Here is a 27,957-nt window from a genome sequence, read left to right on the forward strand (position 1 = left end):
CCCGCCGCCACTCCGGGGGCTGCGGCCCCGCTCGGAGGCGGTCACAGGGGACAAGGAGCCCCGCCTGGCTCCCGGATCCCGCCTGCCCTCCTCCCCTCCTGCTCACTCTGGCCCGCCCCCGCCATGAGGCGGACGGTGGCTCCGCGCACGCAGCCGGCATGGAGCGGTGCCCGGCCTGGGGGGCATTGTTTCCCCCTTTCCTCCTCCTCCTCCTCCTGGCAGGTCAGCGGGACCGGCGTGGGGCGGGCGCGAAGGTGCGGGCAGCGGGTGTGAGCGGGGCCGGCGGTTTGGGTCCGATGTGGAAGCTGATTGAATTGGCATGCGGATTGGGAAGGGGCTCCCCGGGGTGTCCCAGCAGAGCGCTCCTGGGCAGGGTGTGGGGTGAGGGAGCCCCTCTCTGGCTGCAGGGAGGGTAAACCTCGGGAAGACCGGACTGGGAGAGGACCTCGTGTAGAAATGTCTGAAGGCGGTGTGCCGAAAGGATGGAGCTCGGTGGTATTGAGCAGTAGAGGGGGGTGGGCAGCGTGCAGAAGTTGATGCCCAGGGAGTTACACCTGATCATGAGGAAGAACTTTGCTGTGAGGATGTCCGCACACTGGAACAGATGGCCCCGAGTGGTTGCGGAGTCTCCCTGAATAGATACTCAGGAACCGTCTGGATGCAGTCCTGTGCCACATGCTCTAGGATGATCCAGCTTGAGCAGTCAGGTTGGACCAGATGATCCACTGTGGTCCCTTCCCACCTGACCCGTTCCATGATCCACTGTGAACCCACCCATGGAGGATAGACCTGTGATGTGCAGGGTGAAGGCACCTTGGTGCTCTCCCGCCAGGGCAGGGCCTGGAGGTGTTCTGGCATGGCACAGCTGGAGCCAGCAGTACGCACGCCAAAAAAGAGCTGACATTGCAAAAGCCTGGAGCTGCTGGCACAGGGGTGTGCCAAAGCCCTGGTATGGGGTGTCCTGTGGGGCAGCCCTGCCAAAGCCTTGGTATGGGGTGTCCCATGTGTCAGTCATCCTGTATTGCTGCTTCCTATGGAAGTGCCTGTACTCCCCATGGCCTGCTGTTCTCCTTCTGGAGAGGGATGTCCTGCTGGCTGCCCTGGTTCGCTGGTTGGCAGAATGATGGGTTGATTGTTCTGCTTTTTTCATGTGTTTCTTTAATCCAGGGGTCATCTCACAGGGTTAGGGTGCATCTTCCTGGGCTGACCCATGTGCTGTGTTGCACAGCCCTTGCTTGGTGCTCATTTTCACCAAGCGAGGGCTTCTCTAATTTTGGTGGAGACCAAGTGTGAGCAGGTTCAGAGAGGTGAGCTGCTAAAATCCTGTGAGCAGTCAGGCTGTGAGATGGGTCAGCAGCATGAGTCAGTGAGCAAAGGAGTCTCAGTGCAAGGTGGGAACTTTCACCTACTTGGGGCAGGAACAGGAGCGTGGCAGAAGCTGGGATGAGGTAGGGTTGCCCGGATCCCAGCACGCCAACCAAAAGGGTCAGCACAGATGAAAGGCAGTAATGGAGGTGGGAGAATTAGAACCTCTCAGGTGAGTTGCAGCCTGGGAAAGGGGAGCTATAGGGCATTGGGAATGCAGAAGCATGGTTTGGCATCTTTGATTTCAAGTCTCTGCCACTCCAGTATGTGACCAAATAGGTCACCAAGGGTGATGGTGTATGGGACATGGAGTCACTCTGAATTTATCCAGGCTGCAGCTTGAAACGTGGGGACGGTGATCCCCAAGAATGTTTTTACAGTGCAGTGGCAGTACAGTGTTATCTTCTTGGGGGAGCCTGACTTAGGGCTTTGAAAACACTAAATGTCATGACAGCACAAGAGGTAGATACTGCTAAAATAGCTTCTCATAGGAATAAAAAGATACATGCTCTTCTGCGTTTCTTAATTGTAAAGAGCTCTCTTATTGCCGTTTCACAGATTGCTTTTCCAGCAGAGCATTGTGGCTGGGAGCACTACTCAAGTGCCCTCAGTGGGGCAGAGAGGGCCCTGCTGGCCCCTGTGCCAGGCACTGCCATGCCATGGCCCTGGTGTTGGAGCACAGTGAGGGCAGCTGCTGCCAGATGGCAAGGGATGAGGGAGCCCCAGGCTGGGACTGGGAGAAATAGCCTGTTCTCAGACAACTTCCTTCCCTCCTGCCACCCTCCAGGTCCACAAGACAGGCAGCCCAGAGTCAGGTTTCTTCTGGACTCCTTGCTGGGGTGGAAAAAGTTGGTCTCTGGTGTCTTGGCATTTCAAAATGTTCTTTTTAACTTTAAAGGATTAAGTATAAGGAGGAAATTACATGGCTGGCTACAGAATACCCATATGGAAAGCACCTAAGTCTGAAATGCAGATTGAGTGGGAATGGGCTGCCTTTAGGATTACAGAGTCAGATTGCACCTCAGGGGCAGTGCTGTGATTGTATGAAACTGTTAGACTGCATTTTCTTCAGAGCTGTGCTGTACAACGTTTTGATGTTGGACATCATGAGTGTTATTTTTATTCAGCAGAAGATTGTTTGGCTCAGTGTGATAATGACTGCAAGGCTTACTGCTGTGATGGGACTACTCCCTACTGCTGTTCATATTATGCCTACATTGGGAATGTCTTTTCGTGAGTATATTTGCACTTAAAAAAAAGGGGTGCTGTGTTCATGAAGTCCATGTAAATTTGCTTTGGCAAAACTATGTTTTGGCAATAAACTGAGGCAGGGTTAGGGTTTTTTTGTTTCAGTTTGGTTTGTTTTTTTCCTTGCTGGTAACAATCTCTGGTATTCCTTTGAGGTCTCATGTTACATGAATTTTTGAAACATACCAGAAAGCTTGCTAAAATTGTGGGTTCTGTCCTTAGTTTGTGTACAGTAATATAATTTCTGGATCTAAACTGTAGAGATAGTGAGAACTTTGTTTCAAGCTCGAGCTGAAAAGATCTGTAAATAGAAATCTTGTGTGTTTTGTTGAAATGGTTTCTCACACTGAGTTGATAGTGATTGAGTAGTAATTCAAATTACTTGGATTTGAAATTCATATTGCTTTGAGTACTTTCTTTTAATTTTCACTTTTATTTACTGGTTTGTTTTTGTTAAATAGTGCTTTGGCTGTTGGTGCAATTTATTGAACAGATTCTAGGTGAGACTAATCTGATCCTTTAACAATGTTGTATGAATAGCATGTTTCACAGTGCTTTAAAAAACAGGGCAGATGAAATGAAGTGGTTACAAATATTTTCTATCTAAAGAAAAATACAGGAATAAACTGTTATTAAAAAAACATAGGCTCTAGTGCAGCTGTTTGCATCAGTGAGGAAGAAGAGAAGCTTATCTGCTAATGGACCTGACTCTAGCCTTAACTAAAGTCACATCTCACAAGTTGTACATTCATGTGCAAGGGCAAACCTAAATGAAACATGAAATGTGGATCTTCATGATAGGGCATCTTATTTTCTGTTTCATCAATTACACTAGTAATTTCCTTAGCCTTTAGCATACAGTCTGTGACTTGTTTTTGGTTTGTGAGAAATGGCTACTCACTTTTAATAATTTTAGAAAGGTTTATTAAACCTTATCAAAAAATACAACAGAAGACCAAATAGAGAATATGTTACTGCACTGGGAGCAAAGGATTTTCCCACCATGTGCTTGCTCACACAATGGAGGTTTCACCTTTCAACCCTTTAGTCCGTCCCAAAGTTCTGTCCAATGACCCTTTCTTTTCTGTCCAGTGGTGGAGATCACTTCCTCAAATCCTGACTGGAGGTCAGAAGTAACCACAGTGACAAGCCAACCCTCCCAGATGTCCCAGCCCTGGCTGTCTCTTGATAACAACACGAGGGGGTAAAACATAACTGTAAATCTATAAAACTTTTCTTAACCTATATACATGATATTTGTCTGTTAATTGTGAGAGTCGATCATTGCATTACTCATCTATCACAGGTTTATATTCTTGACTAAAACCAGAGAAGATAAAAATGACATGGCATATGGACTGCCTGGTACTTGGGGAAGACTGAGTGGGAAGGTGGTAATTGCTTTTTTTTAGAAAGACTCCTCTGATGCAAGTTTTGTTTCAGCCATGGTACCTGGAGAATATTCCAGTGTTCCCATCAGTATATTTTATAGCACTTTGAAGGAGTAGGCAGAGTGATGGTATTTTAATATAGAATTGATCCACAGTTTTTAAAACAGATCACATGCTTCCTGGGCTTATGTAAATAAAATTATGGTAGAACACCAGAATCCTTCATTCATCTGAAAATGACAAAGCATGTATTCGAGATGGTTGTTGTTCTTAGGTGCACAATTCGCCAGGTGGAAAATGCTGAACATGCACACACAGCATAATGGTTTTGCACATTAGCAAATGGTTTTATAGGTTTTGCACATTAGCATATCTAACAAGAATCACTAATTATAATTGGTGAGGTAATTCCCCCAGTTAATCTCTTTCTCAAATCCTCCCTTCTCTACATAGGTAATTAACTTTGTTTATAAAAAAATATCTAAAAGAAAAAAGGCAAAAATCAGTTCAGCATCAGCATGCTGTTGGGGGTGGTTCTGGGTGCTGCCTTTGCTCTTCCACAATACTTTGTGGCCAGCAGCTCTGAGTTGGTGTGAAACAATCCCAAATTTTAGATTAATAATGTAGGAAAGAGGACAAATAGTCCATCAGTTCTTTCAAACAAATACTGATGGGCCAGCTGAATGTTCAGTGACAATGAGAGGACTTATATATGGATTTGGCCCACCAGATTTAAGAAAATCCATTGATAAAATATTCAGCCCATGTGATTTGTCTGTATTTCCCTGGGTAAGTCTTTAAGGGGAGTGAACTGGAATATTGGCATAAACAGAAGAAAGCTGGCATGCTACATTACATGGCAAAATTTCTTCATAAACTTTGTCTTCAGAAATGTCTAACTCTAAGACAGCTTTTATTTAGAAAAACAACACAAAAGGAAACAAAACACCTGATTGCAAGGACTTCAAAAGTAACTTGAAGAAAAAAAAACTACTTGAGAGAGCTATAATCTCATTACACATAGTGAAATGTTTGTGAGAGGGAAGGGGGAAAAATCTTACTAGTGACACTAAGGATGCAACAGCCTTTTTAATTAATGTGTTATTTGCATGAACCTAATCTATGTTGGAAGAGGTGAGGTTTTGGGTGCCTTTGGGCTTTTTTTTTTAAGTCTAGAGGATGTACAATGCAGCCAGGAAGGAAGGCAGGCAGACAATGGGAGGAAAAGAGGCAGAGAACACATTTAGCATAAAAATTGTGTGCATATTTTGGCCTGCAAAACTGAGGAAAAAGGTGTGTGTAGCCTGTCTTAAGTGTGGCATTTGACGTGGAGTACTTTATATCCAATGGTACCATTGGGAAAAGCAGCTGACCGCTATTCCTCAAGGGAGCAATGTTCCTTAAGCTGATGAATTTGATATGGCAGTATTGAGAGTGGGAATGGAGGAGGAGTGCACCAAAGGATACGACTGACATTTTAAGAGTTAGGAATATAGAGACGTAGCCTCTGGATTTCATAGTGAATAGTAAATTCCCACAGTATATATGTGTAGCAACAAATGGGTTGAGAATAGTTCTGTGTCTGCATGGCAGTTATATGGGACTCTGCTTAAAATAAAATTGTTTTCCTCTTCATTAATGGTAACGTTCAAAATTTCCCATGATTAAAGCACTTTGGGACAGTATGTAAAACTAAATTTACCTGGCAGTTCACATTTCATGCCTCTGGCTCTGGGACTTTGATACTATGCCAGAGGTCTGCCGAAGGCCCAGTTCAGTAATTATTTTTTCCATTTTGCTTGACTTCTGATTAGAAGAGTCTTCCTGAATGAGCATATGGAACAGAGCCTGGATGGCTATAAATGTGTTACTGGAAAGGCTGAAACTCTGATAGGCAAAATAGGCTTGACCAGGAGAAAGTTTATTCGATGTATTGCCAACTAAATATAGAGTCGGAGGGTGAGAAACAAAGACTAAAACTCTCCCCTTCCCTCCCCTCCTCCCTCAGGCTTTATCCCAGGCTCAATTTCACTCCTCCATCCCCATCTCCTCTTCTTCCCCACTCTGAGTGGCACAGGGAGTGGGGAATATGGGTATGGTCAGTTCTTCACAGCCCATCTGCCCTGCTCCTCACACTTTTCCTTGGTTCAGTCTGTGCTGGGTTGCAGTGTGGTTATCTCCTTGGTACAGCGCTATAAGAGTTGGAGAAATTATGTCTTCTCTGACTCACTATAATTTTACATGGACAAAGTACAGTAAGAGTCATTTGAATGCTATGGAGAGGAGAAATTATTTTGAAACTCTCAAAGGGAGATCCTTGGCTGGCAAATATCTGGGTTAATAATTATCAACTTTCATAGACTTACATTCTCTCAAGCCAGCTGGGGATCCAAAATAACTTTTTGTCCTCTGGGAAGCAAGAAGAATCTGTTTTCTGTATTGTGAATGTTGTCACACGTGTGGTGATGATTAATTAAAAAGATGTGAAGCTCTTTAGAAATCTGGAAAAGAGATCATCTCTTTCTCTGCCCATGTCCACTGAGGCTGAGCAGAAGCATGATGCCTTTGACTGGATTGCCAGTCAAAGGCAATCCAAAATGCAGCCTTGGTGTTCCTCTGTGGAAATCCAGCACAGCTATAAGGCTAGGAAAAGCAGATTATGTGATCATGACTTCTGTGTTGGATATGAATTTAAACTCAGACTTAACTGCTTGCCAGTAGTCTGAGCTGTCACAGCTTGAGCAGGATTTACATTTTGATTTTGTTGAGTTTGATTTTGTAAGGAACTAAATATGCTAAATGAAATTTCTCTGTGCAATTAATAAATGAGGAAAAGGCAAAATCAAAACATCGCTGTCTCTTTTGACAATTAAATAGGAACAAAGGAACTCTCTGCTTTAAATCTATGAGCTTTCTGCTAAGATACTCATTACTAATGAAAACCTTTTCCTCTGAAATCTCCTGAACCTTGTTTCTGAAGGGAGAAAAATAGGAAAAAGAACTTCATTAAATTGCTCTTTTGAAATGGAAGGATTTCATTTATCTGTTTCTCTGCATCTCAAAAGTTGCTGTTTATAATAAGGTCTTTCTTCATACCACACGTAATCTGGTAATGAGTGTAGCATAACCTTCAGTGTCTAAACAGATGTTTGTTGTTTGAAATGAAGAGCTTAGAAAACATGAAGGCATGTGTGTTACTTTATCCACATGATTTCTCTGATCAGAAAAAGAGAAGCGGTACATCTTTTTCTTTTTAATTATCTATGTGATAAAGGAGGATAGAAATAGAATGTGAAAAAAGTGATTATTAAATAACTCCTTATCAAAACCCAACTATAGAAGCATTACAATAATTAAGTAGCTAGAAGATCACATAACTTCATTACTAACAAGCTGGCAAGTCATAAGAAATGTGTAAGAGCCTTTAAGAAATGCATCCATTAAATTACTCTATTAATCCATCTACACCAGTCATTGTATTCTCTTTCTCTATGGGTTTTGTATTGACTTTACCTTCTATTCAGTGCTGTTGACAAGAGGGTGCCATTGGAAACAGGTAAAAATGCCTTTCCATGACTGATAAATCATGGGTTTTTTGTTCAGACAGACAAATGTAGCTGAAGTGTGTAATAGCAAAACTGCAAAGAAAACCACTCAAAGTGTAGGCTGTCCATTAGATCCAATTGTCCAAGAAGTTTAAAAATCGAACTGATGAAACACCTTCATAGTTTTCCCTGTTTTCTCTAGTTTCTTCATTTTACAGAATAACGTTTTGCTTTCCTCCATTCTTTTGAAGTCTTAAATTTTTTTTTAGTGTTCCTGGTGGTACTTTGCTCTTGTGCAATGATTATAATTCCTCATAATGCAAGTGACTTATTTGCTCATTAATACAGCTGGCACCTTACTCAGCTGGTGTTCCTATTCTCCATCAGTCTTTTTTCAGTCTCTGCCCGGATGTGTCTTTGTCACATATATTTATATGTGGCTTCCCATAATGGGATCTCATTCTGTGGTGGGAATATGTGTGTACCAGGTGACAAAACCATGGCATTCTGCATGCTCTTCTGTCAGGTGTCTGGAACTGACTGCTATCACCCTCACATTGCTGTCCTATTCCTAAAGTGTGCCTGTCCCAAATTTCCAGTCTGTTTGGAATGTTCACTATTGTCCTAGGGTGACTTTATGATGCTCGCATCCCCATTTGTCTGCCCAGAAATGAATTTTGCCCTTTTGTCTGTTTTGCCAAGAAGTAAGTTTTGCATGGTTCTGAGAGCCAAGGGGGGGAGAGAAGAAACTGCTTTATCAGAAACTGCACTTGCTGCCCCGCATCCTTCTCCTGGACTGTGATGTCTGCAACACAGACAGCAAGAGAGAGCTCTCCTTTGCTTTTAGTTAGCTTTTAGCTAGCTGAGGCAGAGAAGTTCCCTGCACTGTGGTTTTTCTTTTCCTTGGAACTGTTTAAACCTGCTCTGCACTGAACACCCATGTAAGAGATGGTCCGAAGTTTTCCTCATCTGCCTCACGACCATTGTCAAAGATGGAGATTGAAGCCCCCCCCCAAGGACTGAGACTGAGAGCCTTAAAATTCTGACACAGGTACTGGCCTGATTGAAGCAAAATGTTTGCCAAGTGTTGCCTGCAGGTGTGTTCACTGGACCAAGCCTGGTTTCCCATAGAAACCAGTCCTGAAACAATGGGTCCCGCTCACTGCTGGGACTGGTTTGTCCTGTTTCAGAACTGGACTGTCCATTCTTTTTCTCAATGGACTTACTCTCCACTGTCCTGTACCTGTTCCCCTCCCAGCAGAGGACTATGAAAGACCCCTGAGTTAACCAAAGACTTTCAGATTCTCCCCGATGTGACAATACAGATCTATTGGCCGGACCACGAGGATTTTGTCTCTCTGTTGGTACCTATACTCCCCCCCATCTTTCCCTCTCCTCCACTATCCTTTATCTCCTTTCTAATCCTTCTATCACATTTCCTGTGGGCACTCAATAGAAGGTGCATTTGTTTTGATTAATACTGAAATCCCCTCTGTGTTGTTTTTGCACTCTGAGATCAGTTAATAAACCATCACAACTCCCACTAGCACTAGCGGATCGTGACATTAAAACCCAGAAGACTCAGGGTGTTCTGCTGCTTCTGCCAAGTCCAACATACTACTACTACGTTTTCTTTTCCTACTTTCCTTGCCCGCCTTAAGTGCTTGTCTCAGTTTAGAGTCAAGTTTAGGAGAACATCACTCTAGAATGAGTGTTTCCTCTTAGATTGATTTTTCATGGCCAGGTTTTAGTAGCAGAATGGCCACAGAGGTGGCGTTTTTGAGAAGGTGTTGAATGCTTCCACCACGTCCAGCAGAGGCAATCCCTGATGGCTCTGAAGATGGACATGACACTGGCCAAAACTGGGCCAATGAGAGAGGTTGGTAATGCCTCTGTGATAACATATATAAAAAGAAAATCCAAACAAAGGTACAGTTGATAGTTCCCTCTGGCCTTGGACCAAATCAGACCAAACAGTTCAGGAAAAAAAAAAAAACCAAACAAAGGCCATGAAAGGATTGCTGCCATAGTCTCCAAGGCCAGGGAAAGGAAGAAAAATCCAACTTCTTGCCTAAGCTAGCTAAGCACTAAAGTAACCGCTGTCCTCACTGCACCAGAGTCACCTGGGGAGTGAGGCTTTGAAAAAGCCTGTGCAAGAGCCCCAAGGCTCCCTTCTTCCCCTGGACCAACCTTAAAGCTACAGCAACTTTTTTTGGGCAAATAGCAAATGATAAGGGAATAGAAAAGCATCCCAAGATAGTGCTGGAGATCCCATGCCACATTTAAACATGTTCCACTCTTAGTGATGAAGTGTTTTGTTGAATCAGGACATTTGCATTCAGCTTGGCTTTCGAGTGTGACTGGCCTTGGAAGTTTGAGAAGCACAAGGAGAAATCTTCAGTAGCACAGAGGGGACCAATTAATTCTTTCTTATATTAGCCTCTTTGGTTCTTCAGTGTACTTGCTCTTAGAGTCCCCTTTTTTGCTTTGTAGTTATTCTTCCATTTGTGTACTTATTGTACCATTTGCCTTTTTGCTTCACATCACTCTGTTCTTTCATTTACCACTTGCCTTCCCCAAAGTGGGAAAGCGTAATTCTACTTCGTACCTCAGAAAATTTGCTGCACAGTCCAGTTAATCTCATTGAGTTGCCTGATGTGTGACATGCTTCTGGTACCACCAAGAATGCCACTCCTATGCCATGAGACCGGTCTAAGTGGTACTATCTCATCTCCATTGGTCCTGATGGGACAAAAATATCTGTACTGGAGTAAATACTTGCTTAAGACAAGAGTGTTCCTGTGTTTTCTATGGGACTAGCTGATTAATGCAGTTGCTTCGAAAAATAAAGAAAAAAAAATTAAATTTAGAGAAGTTTGGAATGGAGGCTGCTAATCCCGCTCTCAGTCTGTGAGCCCAGATGCAACATATGAGGCACAGTCCCCAAATGTGGTGTGTCAGGAAACATTTATTAAAAGTGTACATAGCTTTTATAATATTTTTACTATCAGGCTAGAATAGATGAGTCTGGATAGCCAACAGTATAAATGTTCCAATAACTAATAGCTAACCAATAATATACCAATAATATAGGATGTTGCTCCCTAAGAGCAACATCAGCTTTTTTTTCCTAAAACAAGCACTTGTATCACAATTTTTTTCTGCAAAACTACTATGCTTCTGCTACTTGTTATATTTTAGAAATCTTGTTGCATTTTAGAATCTCCTGCCTTGACTGCACAGCCCTTTCTTTTCTTACTAGGAGCTCTTTGTTTCCTTTCCCTGCACCCAGAGCTTTCCCTGAGCTTTGGTGACTTAGCACTGACTCAGAGAGACGTGAGTCCTTTTGATGTCTGTGTATTTTTTTCCATACCTACTGCAGCTTAGCTCTGAATTCAGAGCTTTTGCTTGTGTTGCACTGGTAGGTCAGTGCACTATCACAGGCAGCCCATAAATGTGCCAAGCTCAAGGTTCACAGTTCTTAGTAGCTCACCCCTGCTGCATCTACTGGAAAGCTCTTCCAGAGCCATACTTTTCTGATCATCAAGAATCTTTCCTTTCACAAGCTTTTTCTGCAAGTCTGCTAATTCTTGTATTTTTTAAATTGATCCTTCATTTTGATATGAAATTGGGAAATAACTTTTTCCATCCCTTCTCTAAGTGATGGATTGCGGACTGGGTTTGTTTTGAGGAGCTGCTATATGGCAGAGTGTATATCCATTGTATGTATCACATGTGATTCTTGGGGTGTCCTGTGCAGGGCCAGGAATTGGACTTGATGATCCTGATGGATCCCTTCCAACTCATCACATTCTGTGATTCCCATTCACTGTATTAGTTACCTGTGTACATTTAAGTATATTTCTTGTTTCAAAAGTATAACACTCGTTTAATCAGTGGGGTATGTGGTTTGCACATACATAGAAGGAAAAAAATTGCCTGCTTTCCTGGGTAAACATTTCTTTGTGTTACTTGAATGTGCTGTTGACCAACCTGTCTGCTCTTTCCAACAGTTGCACGTTTTTCTGAAGTGAGTATAATGGACTGTGATCCTTATGGGGAAAAATTTGGACATTCTGAGCATATATCTTAATGAAAATGATATTAATATGTTGTTTAGTGGTCATGGATGCTTTTGATGTTTTGAATATTTTGCAAACCATGTAACAGCATTCAGTCACTTTCTCCATGCTGTTGCAAAATGGTGGCAAGTAACAGGTTGTGATATAACAGAAGGATTTACCTCAAGGGAAACTTCACAAAATGTTGTGTTTATAGATCATTCTGTCAAAATGTCACTCCATCTGGTTTTGCTACCAGAGATATTTTCTAGGATAGGTCTTCTGGCTTGTGAGTCCTATTGTTTCTTCCCATGAGAAACACCAGCTCTGGTAAAGTGCATGGACTTACTGGAGCACACAGGATGGCAAAGGACAGCTGGAGGTTGGTTGTACTTTGATGTTCCTGTTGTGTTTAACTACTGTCAGATGTGATAATGACAGCATGGAAGAGCCTTCTGCCAGGCTTCCTTGTGCTCCAACAAGGAGGGAGCAAAGCGTTTCTTTTTTGCTTTATCTCATTAGCACAAAAAGGAAGGTAACATGTCACCAAAACTGTGATGGAGGAACCAGGGTGCAGGGCGTGCCTCTTCTGCACAGCTCTGCAGGAGTAAGGAGTGTCCCATCTCCTGGGAAAGGGGAGGAAGGGACTGGATCCTCTGTTTGCTTTACCCCACGGCGTGGGGTTCTCTGTCCTGCACCTGGGCCATGCAGGTGGATGAGCCAGGATGTCGTGCATTTGCCAGGGAAGTTATTGCAGACTCATCAGGAACTGGCTCTTCTCCAGACCCCAGTGATCAGCTGAGGTGGAGGAGGTCAAGCCTAGCTCAACATTACTTACTGTGTATGTGCACGTCTTTACTGTCTGATGACTTCTGCACCCTCAGCATAGCTGCATTCAGATAAAGCAACTTCCATCATTTTATGGAACCTGTAAGAGCCACAGCATGTTTTTCTAACTATAGTTTAATTTTCCATTTTTTTTTAGTATTCTGACTCATAGTCCTCTTCTCCAGAAGCATAAAATGATTCATATACCCAAGCACTTAACACCTTTTCCATTTGTAAATGGCATTTCATGCATGCTTAATGAGGATATTCCACTAATACCGTAATACGCTAAAACCGTAATTTGCTTATGTTTCATAATAAGGTTTGAATCCTGCAAAGACTTATGTTAATACTTTCAAGTTCATTGTAGGTTTTTGCAAATGGTGATTTAGAATCAGAATGTCCTCTGGCTTAGTCTCAGTGGGTCTTTGTGCCCCTTGTAAGCTCTGAAACAGCACCTGGGAAGAGAGAGTGGGAAAGAAAAATGGAATTTGTGCTGTAAATCTGACAGGAGAGAATGCTTAAGAGGCTCTTTTATTGCTATCACAGGGGTAAGATTTGAGTATTAAAATACATTAGAAAAAGAAAAGATGAAAAACTTTTTTTTTTTCATTTAATCTGCTTTAGAATTTCTAAAATTAAACTCTCAGTGTCTTATTATTTTCATATGAAGATATGAGGGAAAAATCCCTTTGCTGGGTAATTCAAAGATCAGATAGATTTATTTAGACTCAAAATATACGTTTCTAGCTAGCACTGCAGTTTTAAAAAGCTATTGCATGGTTGTTCAAGCAATGCACATATTTTATGATTTTCAAATGGAATAAAATAAGTTATGATGTTAGGTTTTTACTGTCCTAATTCAGACTTTTTCTGCCAGAACATCCAAGAACCACTCCAGATTATTCAATGTCAAAAAAACCTCTAAATATTTTTTATTTGTCTAACACATAGAATTCTAAAAGCAGTAAAATCTTCTAATCTGAGCTGAAATTTAATAAATTCATTTAATTGATGCATTTTTGAGGCAAAGTTTATATTCTCAGAATCAGATTTATGAAAAGGTCAAAAGGCATTTTTTCTGGTCCTTTAGGTAGTGTTATTTGTTCATATTCAGATATTTTATTCCTTTGTTTTATTCAATGTTATTTTCACTTAGTTCTTGTTGTCAAAAGGATTTTTGGTTACAATTTTCCTCTCCTTTGGTACATTAAATGGCAAAATTCTCTCCTCTATCTTCCCTCATTCTCCAATAACTTAAAAAAAAAAAAAGGAAGAAAAGTCAATAAGATTTTGCTTCAGGAGTGATTTATCCCTCATTAATGTCAATGAAAGAGTCCAGCTGAAGCAATACTAAGAGTTAGGAAAGGACCATGAATTCCAGTTTCTGCAAAGCTCAAGCCATGTGTGTTTAGCTTTGTAGAACTGGAAATGGCTTGGCTCCTTGCAATCAAATCTGTTTTCCACGTGCAGGTGTTGCCACCAGGGAATTGGAAACAGCCCTGACACTACATCAGCAAGTGGGTCCCTGTGCTCCCTCCCTCACCATGCTGGTCTCCACACAACATTCCATTAAAATGAGCAGGAGCATTGCTGGTCTTTCCAGAAGGTGCGAGAGGAGCTGAAGCCTCCAATTTGTTTATACTCCTTGGATGCTTTTCCAGTGATGTGCAGGATCCTTGCAGAGCCCACCACAGGTTTATATATAAAATCACAAATGAGACAGGACTGCTGTGGAACACACCTTGAGCTGTTTATTTCCCAGCATCAGTCTCATTACTTGGTTAGGAAATGGGAGGATGCCAGCAGCTCATGTCCTCAGCAGCAGCCAAAAAACTCAGTGTTACAACTTACTTTAAAAGTTTTTTAACCAATCACATAAAGCAAAGGCATACTGACAGTAGATTTATCCAACCACTGTAAGCACTTGAACCTTCAGTTAAAACAATGCTTGCTTATTTTGAATACAACACCTGCCTGTAAGCCTTAAAATACAATTTACCTCTGATTTTAAGGATTCCCACAGCCTACACCCAAGATGGATGACAGTCACGAGATTTTCAGGCAGATATAAGTTTGGTCTGTTTTCAAATCAGGGGTTAATTGTCCAATTACAGCTTCAGGTCGTTAAGTCAAATTCCTCCAGTTTGCTCTCCCCAATTTGCTTTTGTCTGTACTTTTCAGGCCGGAGGCTGTGATGATAACCTTGGTTCTCAGGCCTGGAAGGATTGTTTTGTCTGACCAAACCATGATGAGAGTTACTAACTGGGACAGCTACAGCTGGTCTCTAGCTGCACAGATAAATTAGCCATAAGAGACACCAACTCAACCAGCCTAGCTCATTAAAGAATAGAAGTAAACAAGTCCCTGGGTATGATAATGATAGGATGGATTCAAACTCAAACAGGGGACCTCAGCCAATCCCATAGAATCCTGAATGCAGACAGATCATTTTAACTATACCAAACCAGCCACCAGCTGTGCCACAAATGCCCTCTGCTTGCAGCAAGCTGGACAGTCCACAGCACAGTGCAGCCATACAAGCTATTGCACTGGAGGAGCAACTTGTGCAATCCCAAGATTCGCTGGGAGATAGAAGAGCCATTGAGGCTCAGACAAAAACCGTTGAGAAAACCCTCACCGCTTTACAGCTGGAGCCCATTAAAGGGCCGTGTTTTAACTGTGGAAAAGCCTTGCCATTTGAAAAAGGACTGTTATGAGGCAATGAAAAATGCAAAATTACCTAATACTTGCCCTTGATGCAAAAAAGGGAGGCATTATGCGAACTGCTGTCACTCCAAATTTGACACAGACAGGAAGCCTCTGTCGGGAAAATTCAAAAAGAGTGCACAGCACCACCACATGATTGAAACACATAATGGCAGCTCAATCACAAGAAAACTTAGGCAACCCAAAACAGATGCAATTTGTGAAATCACCAGTCATCTCCCAAGCAATCCCGACTTACTACCCCCAGAGGCACAGTGTGAGCTGGCAAATTCTAAATTATTATATTTTTTAAAAGACTTTTGCTATTAATTTATACCCACAGGAGTTACTGGTACTTCACAACAGAGACAAGACTTTTTAATGATAGGCAAAGGCAGGAACATAATTCTTGGATTTTCAGTTTTTCCAGCTGTTGTTTCAGTAAATTGTAACGAGGAGTTGATGGTTTTAGCTCTTGCTTATAGTGCTCCAGTGGTAATTCAACCAAAACCACTAATAGCTATTGCATTGCCAATAACTACAGCTAAGCAAGATATTAATAGAGAGACTCTGCTTTTAACTAAGCAAGCTGCATACAGAGAAATGCTGCTTGAGAGCTTTAGCCCGGCTCCTGATGTCCTTTGGGTAGAAAGTGTCAGCAGTGAATGGCCACTGCTGGCTTGCAGTCTAACACATCGTGGTAAAAATATTAACATTACAGGCATGATGGACACTGGCGCAGATGTCACTGTAATTTCTCATGTGTTTTGGCCTAGTAATTGGAATCTAGTGGCACCCGTGGGTGCTTTTACAGGAATTAGAGGAGTCATACTGTGTCTGCAAAGAGAATTCATGATTAATGTTACAGATTCTGAAGGGAAGACAGCAATCATCTGTCCCTTCGTGGTGCATAGACCCATCACAGTATGGGGGAGAGTTGTAGTGTCCCAGTGGGGAACAAACTAGACGTGAGTTTTTGATGGAAGCACTCTGCCACTCTGAAGTTATGGAAAACTGACATCCCTGTTTGGGTAAGTTAGTGGCCTCTAGCAGAGAAAAAACAAAATGCCCTCAAAAAAACAGTAAATGAACAATTATGAAAAGGTCACATCAAGCCCACAAATAGTCCTTGGAATTGCCCAGTGTTTGTCATTCACAAGAAAACTTCTGATTCCTGGAGATTACTCCACAACCTGAGAAAGATCAGCAAAGTGATAGAAGACATGGGACCCCTGCAACCTGGACTTCCTTCTCTTTCAGTGATTCCAAGATGATGTCATCGACTTAAAAGACTGTTTTTTCAACATTCGACTGCATCCAGAAGATGCTCCTTGATTTGCCTTTTCAGTTCCAGCCATCAATAGAGGAGAACCACTGCAATGATGTCACTAGACAGTTTTACCATAAGGAATGAAAGATTCTCCAACAATATGTCAATATTCTGTGGGACAAGCTTTGTCTCCAGCCTGACAAAAACACCCACGGTCAAGGATTTTATATTACATGGATGGTTTACTCATTGCAGCTCCAACTCAAAAAAAAAAAAAGGAACAGAATTGAGACAGCGTCATCACTGATGTGAAAAATGCTGAATTGGAAGTTTTTACATTAAAAATACTAGAAATCCCACCCTGGAAATATTTAGGATGGAGGCTGACAGAACAAGTGATCAAGCCAGAAAATATAGCTCTGAACAAGTGTCAAAACCTTGTAAGATTTACAACAGCTTTTAGGGGAAATTAATTGGATCAGACCTGTTTTGGGAGTCACTAATGATGAACTTGCCCCACTTTTGAACTTATTGAGAGGAGACTGTGACATCAGATCTCCTAGAACTTTAACACATGAAACTCAGAAAGCCCTTGACAGAGTCACTGAAGCTTTCCAAAAAAAGACAAACACACCATTGTGCTCCATAAAAGCCCTTTTTTCTTGCAGTTAGGAGAAAAAATGCAACTTTTTGGTCTTATATTTCAGTAGGGCACTTCTGAAAAAGATCCTTTATTAACCATAGACTGGGTTTTTCTTCCTTATAGGTCTCAAAAAACAATTTTTACAATCATGGGGATGACAGCTCAAATCATAATTGGAGCCAGAACAAGATTGCTAACTATGGCAGGCCAAGATTTTGTAATTATTTATTTACCTGTGAAAAGCTATTACCTTGATTGGGCTTCTCAAAATTCAGAAGATTTACAAATTGCATTGTTAAATTATTCAGGTGTTTGTTCTATTCATTACCCAGGCCACAAATTGTTGCAAGCAAAATTAAGTTTTAGAGAAAAACACATGCTAAGTAAAGAGCCTTTAAGTGCTATAACTCTTCACTAATGGATCAGGTAAAACACACAAATCAGTAATAGTATGGCAAAATCAAACAATCAAATGTGGGAGTCAGGTGTTCAAACAGTAGAAGGCTCTCTTCAGATTGTTGAATTGGCTGCAGTAGTTAGGGCATTTCACGTTTTTTCTGAACCTTTTTAATTTCAGATTAATCTTATGTTGCTAATATTGTTAAAACAATAGAAGGATCAGTTTTGAAGGATGTTACAAATGATCCCCTATATTGCTGGCTTTTGTGCCAGTTGTAATACAGACCTAACCAATATTTTCTTCCATATCATGGCTCATTCCTTGCTTCCAGGATTCACGACAGAAGGAAATGCAAGAACAGACAAACTGATGATGGTTGTTTCAAACACTTTGCCAAACATTTGTGAACAAGCAAAACTGAGTCATGCCTTTTTCCATCAAGATGCACAAGCACTTGGGCAAATGTTTTGCATCTCCAAGGGTCAAGCAAAAGCCATTATTGGTGCTTGCCCTAATTGTCAGCTTGTACAACCTCCTGTTTCTACAGCTGTCGACCCATGAGGGTTGCAAAGCCTGCAACTGCGGCAAACAGCTATCACCAAATACCCATCTTTCGGGAAATTAAACAATATTCATGTGTCAGTAGACACTTTTTCAGCTGCAGTTTTTGCTTCTGTCCACTCAGGAGAAACAGCTAATCATGCTTGTCAACATGTTCTACAAGCTTTTGCTTCATTAGGCATGCCCCAAGAAATAAAAACAGACAATGGCCAGCATACACAACTACAAATTTGCCACATTTTTAATCAATGGATGTGTTCATCACTTTTGGAATTCCCTACTCTCCCACAAGTCAAGCAATTATTGAAATGACACATCACACTCTAAAACACATTTCAGACTACCAAAAGGGGGAAATGGTCCAAGCCACCCCTCAGATGAGGTTGAGTGAAGCTGTATATGTTTTTAATTTTTTAAAATAGCTCATTTGCAGAACCCAATCCACCAATTTTTAGACATTTTCAAATAACACAAAAAAGGCAAAACTGAAAGAAAATCCTCCAGTTTTAATTAGAACCCCTGAGACAGGACAAATTGAAGGTCCATTTCATTTAATAACCTGGGGCAAAGGGTTTGCTTGTGTTTCCACAGGTGCAGGATGTAAGTGGATTCCAGCAAAGAACATGGAGCCATATCATGCACAGGATTGCACTGACAATTCCACAAGCAGGGAAATGAGCATGCAGACATGAACTGCACAGAGAGATTACAGTTCATGCTCGACGTCCCCTGCCCAACCACGAATCTTGTGTTTTACATCAATGTTAAAACTCTAAAAATCTTTGGTATCATAGAGCTCTTTTGGCAAAAGCATGGTGTCCATCATGTTAAAAAGAAAACAAAGATATCAAAATTTGCAGAAGTGAGTGTAAACAAGATCATTTAGTACCTTATAGTTGGCCAGTCCCTGAACAAATTTGGTAAGACACAGAAGCCGAATGTACCAAAATATTTACATGAAAATTGAAATACATAGACAAGTCTTTTACCAAGAGTAGCTGAACAAAACCACGGAGTTAGATCAAGCAATATATTGGTGCTTGATAGTTTTGCTTGCTTGCTTGCTTTTGCAGTGCGTATATGCCTGTAGATAAACCAAAAACAAATGTTTGGGTTGCTTTAGCCAAATCAGCAGGCTCAGACACCATATGTTTGACCAATTCAAGCCCAGACAAACCCTTTGTGACCTGTTTGGTCAGTGTGCCACTGCCAACCAAGGAGTGGCCAATGCCTAACCACAAAAACTATTCACATGCAGTTGCCAGTGAGACAAATTGGGACCCTGATCTTCTTAAAAACCCTTTGAACCTCAATAATTAGAAATTCTTGGTTCTTAGGCAATGGAATTTTGTGCTGAGTTTCAGTATCAGGGAGAGCCACAATTAAATGTTACTCCCCATCATCCGGTGTGCAGAAACTCAAGTTTTTGGTGCAGTTGTACCACTCCTGTGCCCCCTACGGGTAAGACTATTTTATTGACAAATTCCCATGGAAATTGCCAGAAGGATATTGGCTCATTTGTGGAGATAGAGCCTGGCAGGGCATTCCCTCAAAAATTAAAGGTGGCCCATATAGCATTGGACAGCTCACTGTGATAGCACCTAGTGTTAAAAAAGCCATCAAGAAAAACGTAGAGGATGAAGATCTGCCTATCATTATGAAGAAAACTGTAACAGCAATTTTAAACCCTGGAGCCCTGCAAAACAAGTTGCATCAGGTTTGCTTTTACGTCAACTTGCCTCAGCTGTAGTATTGAAACAATTGGACTGATTGGGGTGTTGGTTGAGCAAAGAAGTCAATGCTACTTCCATTGTATCACTCCCAAAGTGATATGATGACAGATGTTAGTGCTGGTAGACATGCAACCTTACAGAATGGAGCCACCATTGATTTTCTCTTACTGGCACATGGACACGATTGTAAAGAATTTGAAGGATTGTGTTGTGTGACCATTTAGAATCCATCCATAAACAGCTTCAAAAGCTGAAAGATTTGGCAAATCAAATTAAAACAGACAATGGATCCTGGTTAGACAATTTGTTTGAAAGATGCAACTTTGCAAAATAGGTTTATATGTATTGATTGTTATAGTAGCAATATTAGTAATAGTTCCTTGTGTACTTCAGTGTGTGTAGCAAATGATGAATAAGACCATCAAAGAAGTTTTTACAGTTCAGGAAAGAGGGGGAGATGTGAGAAACGGATTTGTAAAGGATTCTCAAAACCTGACAGAAAGCTCACACAGTCTTGTATGTTTGTAAGCAAACTCTGAGATAAGGTGTGCTGGCTTAGAAAGGCCATGGAATAGAAATGACATTGTTGAGAGAGAGATTGAACTAGATACAAGTTTCAAACAATGGCCTTGCAAAAAGACCTCATATTTGTGAGAATTAGAATTGTGAAAGATGCATTGTAGCAAGACCACATGGGTAAATAACAGGTAATTGGTATTAGAAGTATTAGCAGCATTGTATGGCAAAAGATAGTAGGCTGAAAATTATTTATAAGGTATTGGAACCAGGAAATAGCTTGGCTTCTGATAGAACGGCGTTGAGTTTTACATCTCTTATGTCTCACCCTCCTATGACAGTTTCTCTCGAGGTAGTGATAATGTTGGTCACATCTTCCAAAATCAGCTTTGAAAGGAAAATACTTCTTTTTTCTTAGATGCCAGTTACGGTGGTTGTGTTTCTCAGATACTCATGGTGGTTAATACAAAGCACTTGACCTCATCGCCATTTTGAGCTACTGGTTTTACAGCCAGGTGTTTGCTGTCATGAGCTAGGCTTTTGTTAATTAGGTCTTCATATATTCTGCAAAACATTAACAGATTTGTTCTCCCTGCACACTCTTCATTCATTGCTACAGAACAGCAGAAAACAATTTCGCTCTCTGGCAGTATATTTATTACAACACCATATGTTCTGTGTTTACTTATGCTGTACAATTAAGTGATTGTACTGCAAATCATGGCCAAGTTCCTGAATAGCTGGGGCCTAAACATAAACTCTTATATTCATATTTAGGTTCCCAAACAGAAGGTCTCGTTTTCAAGTATTGAGTCCATCCTGACTCTTGCTGAGTTTTTTTAAGCAAGCAGACTATCAGCATTTTGAAAAACAGGCCTGCTATGTTTTCCCATGCTTCTGTGGGGAATCTAAACTGTGGTTTAGACTCCTCTTAATATTTGTGGTATTGCAGTGCCTGTTGTATTCTCTGCATTGCAATAATTCCTAGTGAGGCTTATTCATGCTGTCAAACTATCAATTTGGATTGATTAAAATATTGAGTAGAAAGGTTGCCAGCAAGGTTGCAATTTTAAGTCTTTGCTGAAAGATGAAGAGATGCACAGAGTAAGAATATTTCTGTCAAGTCACTGGGCTTTTTTCATGAAAGGGTAGGCTATAAATACCATCTTTCATATAACATGCTTAACTGCCTGTAGCTGACGACTAACCTGAGTGAAGTAGGGTTCATCAAAAAGGCTGATTTTGCTCTCAGTATTATTGGAAGCTCTTCAGTGTCTCTTAGTGAGGGTTTTTTTGAAGTTTTTCAAGGTTTTTCACCAATGTGTGAATGCAATAAGGCTTTCTTTCCTTTCTCGATATTAAAATTTCAATGAAATTCTGATTCATTATTTTGGGAGCTGAGTTAGATTCTTTCTCTGGATCATTTTAAAAGAAATTGTTTAAGCATCAAATATGTGTGCTGGCTGAAGCCGCAGATGTGTGAAAAGGTGGGTGTTGCTTTGCTTTATGCTGCTCATCCTTGAGAAGAGGATGCTGTCCTTAAACCTGTGGGCTCAGAAGCACAGCAGAAGGACCTAGAATAAAACAATGACAATATTCTGTGAAAGTGTGTCATGCACATGGATGTTTCTGAAATATATTGCTGGGGATAGCTTAGGCTTTCTTTTCAAAAGAAAATCATACCAATGCCTTTCAGAAAAAGATCTTATGTGATGAGGGAAAAAGGAAGGAATTATTCCTCATACTGTTTAAAAATAGATAAATTTAGATGGCCCTTGGAATGGGAGAATTTAGTATATGGTAAATCAGCAAAGTGATCTGGCACAATTGCAAAGGTGACTTTGAAAGAATTTCTCATTTTCTTTTCAGATGTCTTTCATTTTTTTCTATTCACATGCCTTGATGGACCAAAATTTGAGGCATTTTCATTAATTAATATGTTTTTTTTCTCACATAGAGGCTGCTCTTGAGAAAATAATTCTGTTTTGTAAACATTATCTGTCTGAGTCTGACTGCATGTTTCCATTCCCCTTGCAGAGGCACAGCAATAGCTGGAATTGTTTTCGGCATAGTATTTATAATGGGAGTGATTGCTGGGATTGCCATCTGTGTCTGCATGTGCATGAAGAGCAACCGTGAGACTCGAGTAGGGGTCATCCGAGCCACACACATCAACACCATCAACACGTACCCAGGTGAGGAAGCAGAGTGACAGCCCTGCAAGGGTGCCTGTGGTCACGGCAGGAGTGTTATCCTTGGATAGCTGCAGCTCCACACTCCTGATCTGATTATTAAAATTCTTAGAAATGCCTCTGCCCAAATTAAGATGCAACGAGACCATATGCCTGTGACAGTAGTATGGGTTTTGTTTGACATGAGAGAGAGAGAGAGAGAGAAAGAAATAGAAGATAGGTGGGGAGACAGAAAGGTAGGTAACAGAGACAGAATAAGGAAAATACCACTCTGTGGATCCCAACAATGTTCCATTGATCCTCTCCAGCTGGTCTTCTTGGTGGTGATGGTTCCCCTGAAAAGTATAGAATACAAGGGCTAATATGGCTCAGGCTAGGTAGGAAAATCCAGGCACCTCCCTGGGGCAGGGGGAGTTTGCCATTGTCCCTTGCAACAGACTCTGGGTTCATTGCATCACTTCATTGCAGTCCTGTGGTGCAAGGCTTCAGGAATGACTCTGGTGGCACTTTGGTGAGGGGGGTCTTTGATGGATTATGACACTCCCTCAGCTGCCTCTCGTGAATGTCCCATGGATGTGGCCTGTGGGGTTGGGGCTTCCACAGCTGGGCCAGTCTGTTTAAGGGAGGATGGGTGTTCACTGCTTCTGACCAGAGGTTACACCCAAAACCTCCTGCCCCTCCTTGTTTCAGGGGGGAGGAAACCTGGCTTCTGTGGGCTGTGGTCTCCCCCATGCCAAACTCAGCCAGGGAAGAATCTCTGCTGGGTTTGGTTTTCTCATGGATACATTCCCTCAGCCTTGTTTGATTTTCCCTAGGCCTGAGATGATTGAACAATAGCATCTTATCTAGGTGGTTTAACTTACAGTCTAAAGTTCCAGTCAGGTATCTTCAGGGAGGCTTCTTTGGTTATAGCTTCTTTTTACAGTTTTTGTTATAATGGGCAAAACTCTTTTATATCAATGTTTGAGGCATGAACTATTTCAGTCTCTGACACAAAGTAAATGGGGAATGTGACTACAGCAGGAGGCACTTCTCAGTCTGGAGGGGAACAGCACAGCTCCTGCTGGGAGAGGCAGGACAGCTCAGTGTGCAGTGTCTGGCAGCACAGCTCTGTCTGGGAGGGTTTATCCAGCTGCTGAGTGGGCTAAGGAGACACACTTCACAGATGGGTGGCTCGTGGTGCCTGCAGGAGTGTGTCAAGTCCTTGCTCAGGGCAGTGCTGCATTTTACAGAGCAAACTGTCTCCCTGTGCCAGAGGCTCTCTGGCAATAGATCAGTTGTTCTTCTTTAGTGTTCTGGTTTTTGTATGTGTTCTTGTTCATGTGCAGCTGGCTCCTTCACATTGTCCAGTATAATGGAGGCCAGGCATGTCACAGAATGGGGAAAACCTGGACAATGAGGTCTGTGGACCATAGTGCAAAGGCTTTGAGTGGGGATGCGGAGTCTAATGCAACCTGAGCTGACTGGTTTTTGCTCAGAGTTCACAAGCTCTGCTGGGTGCTGCAGGATCCCAGGTGACTTCCACAAAAGCACATGGGCATGTCTGCAGGGTGTTCTGCACTGCATGTCCCAGGAGGGACTGCAGGCTAGGATGCAGTGCTCGACCTCTGCATCCATCTGGCATCATGCCTGAACTGGAATTGGAATACACATTTGGGCAATGGTTATAAAATCATAGAATGCCTTGGGTTGGGGTGGACTTAGAGATCATCCAGTTCTACCTCCTCAGTCCCAGGTGCTGAGGGACCTGTTTGTGCCTCAGTCAAAGTTAGCCGAGTGTTGGACGTGCTCAGTGCAGGCTTCTCTGTGAGTTAAAATTGTTTTGATGTAATTTTTTTTTTTAGGTGCAGGCAGCAGCAGGAAGGCACAGGGTCTAAGCCAGAGATGTCACAGGGTCTGCAGCATCCCAGGGGACAGTAGGGACCCCTTGTGCCTCTGGGGCAGTGCAGTTGTGTCCAAAGTGAGTGTGAGCTGGTGCATACGGCTTTGTATGAGCCAGCTTGGTGCAGAGTCACCCACTGCACCACACTTGTCACCACTCCAGGAGCACCAAAGAAGGTGGCACCAAGCCAGCTGGGGTCTGCAAGGCACATTTGCCTCGATTCCACATCTACCATATGAAAATGGCCACATTGTTGAAGAGAAAAGCAGACCTGGGATGCAGCCTAATGGTGTTTATACAATTCAGTGACATTGTTAATTACAAATTCAGGAGCAATTGCCTTGGGATAACTTTGGGAGTTCATTGTAATAAAATGCAGAGGTGGTCCATGCATGAAGTCTTGTCATCCCACCCCTAGAGATCCCTACTTTTATATTCCTTCCTGTTACAAAGGTTGCAGCAAATCTCAGGTGCATTATATATACTTATCAACAAGCTATGCAATACTTTTTGTGTACTCCTTTATTATACCAGCTCTAATGTCTGTTTTCTCCCTCAGAGCATTAGGTTCCAGTTAGATTGAAAGCATCTGTAATCATCCTTATAATTTCAACATTATTTTGTGTACTGAGATGAGTATGAAAGAAAATGGCAGTATTCTCAACCATGAATTGCTAAAGAGCTACTTCAAAAATGAATAGTTGCTGCAAGCTGTAAAAACAAGAGCAAAATGAAAACTCCAGGCCTGTAACCTTTTCCTCCCCAAGTCTGCTCCTGCAATGACAAACCCTTATCTCTCAGTCTCTAGGCAGTTTGACTCTACACATCAAGGCCTCTAGTTCCAGCATCAGTTTCAGCAGCAGCAGGTTTTGGAGCATGGGGAAGCTTGGAAATGTTTTCTGTGTTCCCTGCTGTCATGAACAATTCTGGAATAATGACTGACCTGGTTTGGCTGCATGGCTTGTGGCCAGCACTGCCCCTGCCATTACCTGTTTTGGACAGGAACAGCAAGTGTGAGGATGCTCTTGCTTCTGCCTCAGCCACAGCAGCAGCGTGGTGTTCAAGAGAGCAGAGCATGCTTTTCATGTCACGGTGGGATTTGAGTCTCTTCCCCCCATCACAAACATCCTAGGTTTCTGTTTCCACTCTTTGCTAGTACTGTTTTGTTGCCAGTCTGCCTGAGACATCTACAGAGGGGACAGGAAAGGATCCGTGATGACATAAATGGAGTCATGAGCAGACTCTGGACCTTAAAATTTGTAGAGGATACTCTATTTGGATGCTGATACAGAGCCTTTAGTTCTTACGTGCTATCATTCTGCAGCATTCACTGTCTTTTTTGTCAGTGAATGAATCCTTTTTCTTTAAAGGTATTAGAAGTAACTGAGAAAAAGTTTTTAGCTACTTCTGAATATTTTTGTTGCCTCCTAAATGCCTAATCCAGTTTATGAATGCTGGGCTTTCCTCAGATGTCCCCACTGGTGTGAACAAGGTGAAAGCTTTGTTCTTCCTCAGCCCAAGCAGTGCTAAGATGTCTTGCCCTGGGAAGTGTGATGCTGCTGTGCTTGCCGTTGTGTGGCACTGGAGTTCCTGTGTTTGAGGTGTCTGTGGAGATCAAGAACCCTGACTGCCATCATTTTGACATGACATAAATCCCTGTTGCTGCTGAAGGAGGTGGAAGGGAATGGATCTGATAAACTCAGCCTTTCTCCCCTGAAAATGTTTAGCTCTACCACATTCACCTGGTACCATCTGCCATACAGGCATTCAAACACTGTTACTGGCACAGCCTGTTGGTAGGCACACAGCTGAGGAGTGAAGTAAAGGGCAATAAACAATGACTCATATTGATATAAATTGACTGTATAATAGCAGCAATAATTCATAATTCAATGAATGAATTGCCAGGAGGTTTTATATCAGTTGCATGCAAGTCTGGATATCAGCAAGAAAATACTTGAAGTCTGCGTCTGAAAAACAGTTTTTTAACTCTGTGTTCTTTTTACTCCCATTTCAGTGGCTCCACCACCATACAGTTATGAATATGAAATGGAGTGCCCAGCTGACCTACCTCCACGTTACACTCCAGCCCCACAGACTGTGATACAGTATCCCCCACCCCCTCCATACCCTGGATATTCAGGGAAATAACTAACATGGCTCCACATGGATATTGACTGCCTCTTGAAACAGCCAGCACTGCTGGGACAATGCTCTTGGCTCAGGGACAAATATGATTGGGTTTTGCATCAACACATGTGGCCAGGTGTGGAAAGGTTGCCAAGGCTCAGGATGAATAAAATACTCTCCACTCTGGACCATCACGTTTCATGATTAAACAACATGTGACCAAAGAAACAGTTCCTAAAAGTCAGTGTCTGATGAGTAGTGCTTGACACCAGTTCTCAGCTTCACCTGCAGCACTTGGGGGTGGGGGTTTTCCCATGTAGGAATGTGCAAGTGGTGCAAACAGTTCAACAAACTGTTTCAAAAGCACAAGAGGGTGCTGGGGCTTTTTCTGGAGGGAAGCATCAACTGTTGTCTTGAGGTAACCGCTGTGCCTTTCCTTGGAACAAGGGGAATAAGCAACAAGAAATACTGAAACTGCTTTCTGTTTCTACTCCCAGCTGATAATACCCAATGATCACTGTGCATACTGGTCTGATAATCATGTTACAAAGAGAAATGCTGGTAGAATTTTCTAATAATTAAAAAATTATGGGTATTATTTTTGGCCAAGTGTGGATTTTTTAAGTGCCTCTTTTTAAGCAGTTTGTGACTAGTTTATGAACTGAAATGTTAACATAATGAGAATTTTTGTATGCGAAATACAATAATTTATAGCTGATTTATTTTTACCAGGACTTAAAACCTCTATACATTGGAAATACGCTAAAATGCCTTTTACATCAGCAAGTGATATTTGTATTTTAGTATAAAAATACTGAATCAGCAGAACTCACAAATGGGAGAAAAAATGTAAAAGAAGTATTAAAATGTCCTAGATTTGGTATCAGTTCAATTGTGTAAAACCAAGGTTTTTAAATTTTGTTTACCAGTAATGAGGATGTCTCTTAGCAAAGATGAGGGTGGAGACTGTGAGCATCTGATTACTTTTGAATGTCTTTGTCATCAAGTAATACTTTTTACATTTGTCATGCATGTTGTTCAAACTTACTTATTCTCTACTATATGCAGTCCAGATCTTCATGATTTAAAATGTTCCATGTACTTATGAAGGTAACTGTAATTCTGCAGCAGCTATTTGACTTCAGAATAGCTTATTCCATTACCTAAAGCATCATCTTTCAGCGTTAAGACTATTATTTTTCTCAGATTTATATGCAAACCACAAAGAGTGGGTCTGTTCAGGAATTTAAAAGTGCTGAATGCTCTTGGTTTGAGTTGGGTGTCTGAGCAGTTTGAGAATGCTATAGCTGTGGCATCAACTGCAGGTTACTGCTGGTTCACAGAGATCAGAATGCATTTAATTGTTTTCCAGTGTAGCCTTTCTCTTATTTTCAAGTGTATTGATGTAGTAACAAATAAAAAAAGTGGCTTGCACAAAGGAGATACTGTATCCCAGTGAAATAAACCTCTCAAAATCCCTGAA

The 27,957-nt window shown here is 41.8% G+C and overlaps 1 protein-coding gene across 1 annotated transcript; it reads left to right on the top strand.

Moving 5' to 3' along the window:
- Window positions 1-7: 7 nt before the first annotated feature.
- Window positions 8-27,957, top strand: CYYR1 (cysteine and tyrosine rich 1). Its single transcript, XM_064410850.1, has 4 exons — window positions 8-222; window positions 2,493-2,598; window positions 22,308-22,465; window positions 26,362-27,957. Exons 1-4 carry the CDS (start codon window positions 159-161, stop codon window positions 26,493-26,495), a joined length of 462 nt encoding a protein of 153 aa, XP_064266920.1. The 5' UTR covers window positions 8-158; the 3' UTR covers window positions 26,496-27,957.

The sequence above is a fragment of the Passer domesticus genome, chromosome 2 (assembly GCF_036417665.1).
Source record: "Passer domesticus isolate bPasDom1 chromosome 2, bPasDom1.hap1, whole genome shotgun sequence".
NCBI lineage: Eukaryota > Metazoa > Chordata > Aves > Passeriformes > Passeridae > Passer > Passer domesticus.